At 37.4% G+C, this 4,117-nt stretch overlaps 2 protein-coding genes across 2 annotated transcripts in view; both read right to left on the reverse strand. All coding sequences in view use genetic code 12, as the record gives it.

Annotated features, from left to right (window-relative positions):
* Positions 1 to 578, reverse strand: part of CORT_0A00350 (Ifc1 oligopeptide transporter) — a gene marked incomplete at both ends in the record, with an annotated part of 2,109 nt that extends 1,531 nt beyond the window's left edge. The window contains one exon of the mRNA XM_003865822.1: positions 1 to 578. This exon is cut by the window's left edge and continues 1,531 nt beyond it. Within this exon, the coding sequence (XP_003865870.1) occupies positions 1 to 578 (578 nt within the window).
* Positions 579 to 3,283: 2,705 nt separating this feature from the next.
* CORT_0A00360 (hypothetical protein) overlaps positions 3,284 to 4,117 on the reverse strand; it is a gene marked incomplete at both ends in the record, with an annotated part of 2,262 nt that continues 1,428 nt past the window's right edge. Inside the window, one exon of the mRNA XM_003865823.1 lies at positions 3,284 to 4,117. This exon is cut by the window's right edge and continues 1,428 nt beyond it. Coding sequence (XP_003865871.1) covers positions 3,284 to 4,117 — 834 coding nt within the window.

The raw sequence follows: 4,117 nt of genomic DNA on the forward strand, positions 1-4,117 counted from the left end.
GGTGACCAATAAGCAACCAATACAGCTTCCAACCTAACTTGTAAATCCCAATCAACAATTTCTGGTCTACCAGTTGATGGATCGTTTGATGATGTTTCGGCGTCGTGGGAGAGGGTTGTGACTCTGAATGGATGTCCCTTTTCGTCAATCGATGAGTCTGATTTTTTCTCATCTTCAGGGTGGTGAAATACATGGGCGTTGTAGTCGACCAACTCCTTCCATAACTCCAAGTCGTGTTCTTGGACATTGACGTCGTGTTCATGCTCCTCGATTGCTTGTTTCAAAATTTCGACTGCCTCTTGAGTTGACATTTGCTCAATCTTTTCAAATATGAAAGTACATTCATGTGGCAACTCTTCAAAACTGGTTAACGCATCAAAATGCAACCTTCTTAAAACATAGTTCTTTTGAGCATCAGTCAATGTGGTACCAACTTCACCAATAGACAATGGGTTTGATAAAACAGCATCCAAGTTAACCTCATGATCCTGTGCTTGCAAGTGACTACCGGCACTATGAAGCGACGTTATTGGAGCTACAGCATCAACTACTGTGTGACCCTTTTTTTCACTGCTCATTATGTTGAGGAATGATATTTGTTAGAGGTTTATGTTGGGGAATTTGAAAAATTTCAATGAAAAGTAAAAGAGCAGGGTCCGCCATTCTTATAGGTAACAGAAGCTACTTAATTAGGTGCACAGTTTTTTATAATTTCCTATTATTAGTTGTGCTTATGATTACAATGGAAAGCAATAGGGATCGTAATTTGAACTGATATGAGATTCCTGTTCCACAATAGACAATGAACCCACGTACGGCACAATAATTTTATTCAATTTTGGAAATTTAGATCAAAGATAACCCCATTTCTTACAACTTTTAATGACCACAGTTTGACTTGTGAAATGTATTAGATGTTAAATAAAAGTCCAAATTGACGCCTCATAATAGATTGTGTTTTTTTTGCAATCAACAGTACGTTTTTTTTTTTCATATCACACAAAACTTATATCTAATCTATTAATTGATATTGCTTATCAATTTCAAGAGTCTGAAATACCATTCGATGAATAACCATATTGTTCCGGGGATTCAAAAGTCCGTTGTGTTGGAGGTTCTAAATTATGCAATACTGAGGTAAACTATTCCAAATGTGGTGAGGCTGTAGGAGTGGGTTTGCAATAGAACCCTACGCTTACAGCAGAACGGCACCTTGAAAATTATTGGCTGATCCACAGTTTCTAATTTTGTATCTTGTGCATATAATTTTAAAGTCTACTTTTCTTGGAATATTTAAATTTTTGACAGGTTGATCGGAAGAGAAATGAACGCAATATTTTTTTTCTTAGAAAGGGGATAACACCCAATTACATCTTCGGGGTGTTATAATCTCACAGGAGAGACATGATGAGAGTGTATGATGAGAGGCGGATGTGGATACTATTTTTGATTTTCTAGGCTACTCTCTACGAGCAAATATTCGTGTGAGTATGGCTATCATTCATGCGATATGGGCTAAAAGCTTTATCAAAACTGTGTTAGACTTGAAAATTTCAAATGTTGCACAATACTTTCTGTCAAAAAGTTTAAAATCCGTGCCAAGTCCTGAATGCGAATTTTAGTTTTGTTTTCTTGGACAAAAATTTCAAATTGATAAACGTAAGTTCGTACGGCACCAAGGCAGATAAACCGTAGTGTTGCCGAATCTTGTCTGTGGCTTTCTGAGAAATAAGTAATAGATTATCAAGGTAGAAAACTGAAGTCTAAAGCTAACATGATGAACTTGATCTTGTGCCAAACAAAATATTTGATACGAGGGATGACCGAGTTTGGAAGCCAGTTCAAACGTCGGGTCACATGGTTACAGCACCGCTCCTGGTTAGATGATTTCTCTCGTGGTCATAATCTTTTCTCGCGGTTTTACTGGCTGATAACGTAATTTCTATTGCTCGATGCCACCTCACTTTTATTGCTCGGCATTGTTCTGAAATTGTGGTTTACTTTTTGTTACATGCAAATTTGTGTAATTTCCAATTCCATATATTTTTTTTTCGTGCCGTACGGTGAAACGTACTTCCTCTACAAATTTTGATGGTATGCGAAGTAGGCGCTTTACGAGGCACAAAGCCTTTCTCGTGCTTCAAATTGAAATCTTTTGATACCATCAGGAAAAACCAATTGTGCCAAAGCTCTTCTTTGGATCAAGGTCTTCGTCCTCGCTCAAGAAAATAGAAGGGCAGAGAATATATTTCTTGGAGTCTTGATAAAGTTCTTTTATCCGTTGTCGTACGTTTTGTGCAATTTCTTCCGAAATTAGAAAGAAGACAATTTTGACGTGATCGTAATTATTTTTAGTAACAAATCTTACTTGGATCTATGATTATAAAGTTGTAATCACTGTGATGAGCTCTACTGTATTCTTATCCTTCATATCAAAAGATGTCAAGGGCCAGAAGAAGGTAATATAGTCAGCAGCCATTTCAATATTGCACTTATTGATGTGTGAATTTGATTCGTCCAAGGTGTATTTGATGAATTTAATGTTGAGAGTTGTTGCACAATGTGATTGCAAAATACTGACTAGTTGTAGCTTCTTTTCTTGCAAATTGGGCTAAAATTGGTGGAGGAGAAAGGTACCAGACTGTGAAAAGCCCCGGTCGGTTTTTGAAAAGAGATACATAATTATTTGGACTTGTGGACTACTTTCCCCGCAAATAAATGAATTTATTGTATACTAATAAAGAACTACGAAACAATAGAGAGCGTCATCATCGGGCATGATAAAAGCTAATTTAAGAGGAGATGCAGTGAGAACTGCATTCCTTATGAAACGCTGTTTATGACGGCCCGTGGGTTGCTTGGCTCCCCATCGCTTCGTACCCTGGAATGACTATAGTTTGAACTTTTTGAATGTTGAGCGGATGTTTTTCTAAGATCAATCGTTGTAATACCGGCTGCGCTCATAGGCAAAATCCCCTTCTCTTTGTAGTGGACTAATGAATTTCCTAGAAGTTGGCACTTTTGTACTCAGGTATGCATTGATTACTACATATACTACCAAGTCTATACGCATTTCGATTGAGGGACAAATAATTTCGCAGCCAATTTTTAGTCACTATAAAACGCTTGTAGAATGAATCTCAGCACAGTTATTCTGATCTCACAGATGAAAATTTCATATACACCTCACGAGTTATTGTCAAAACATCATCATCATTTTAATAAACTATACACAAATAAAACAAAGTAGCAAACAGCCTCTTCCATTTTGAACTTCTTACTATTATGGATAATGTCCTTTTCTTGGCCCAAAGTATCCATCTGGAGCCAGCTCTGTAGCATTTAGCCAACCAGTCATTTCTCCATCATAACCGGTGTACATGACTGTATTACCCCACCAATTAATATCCTTCTCATGATACATGACTGCAAAGAAAATGATGATTGAAGAAAATGCAACACCAGCATCCAATCCACAAGAAAGCAAATAGTTGTATTTTTGCCACCAAGCTTCATATTTGCCTTTGATGTACCACATAAATGCCAAAGATACGTAAACACCAGGAATGTAGTATGACAAGTTGTATGGTGCATATTGCAACATACCTCCGATCACAATTGTTGGTTCAAAAGTCTTTACCAACTTCTTTGGACCCCACTTTTTCAAAGCAATGCATGGGAACGCCAACAAAAAGCCAATCAAGAAACACCATCTCAATATTGGATACAAATGATTAAAAACCTTTTTAGGACCAATAACACCCCAAAGGACAGAAGCGTTGTAAAATGTTCTTCCACTAGGGCATGTAAACTTTTGAGTGTTCTGTGGATCACAATAGTTCTTGATTCCAGTGATTTGGAAGTTCAAAATAGCCAATTGGATGAATGAAGCAACCAAGATAGAAAGCAATTGGCATCTGAACGTTGCGCGTGGTGGAAGTTTAGCATAATGACCTTGCTTCAAATCATTGACAAAGTTTTGTGCTTGTCCATCAATGTTGTAACCTAAAGCTTTGATAAAGGCTAAAGCCAAACCGTTACCTGGAATAGCATAACCAACAATTAACTCAACCAACACATTCAAACCAAATGAGAACCCAGTCCTGGCTGCGACTGT

This window comes from Candida orthopsilosis (genome assembly GCF_000315875.1).
Source record: "Candida orthopsilosis Co 90-125, chromosome 1 draft sequence".
NCBI lineage: Eukaryota > Fungi > Ascomycota > Pichiomycetes > Serinales > Debaryomycetaceae > Lodderomyces > Lodderomyces orthopsilosis.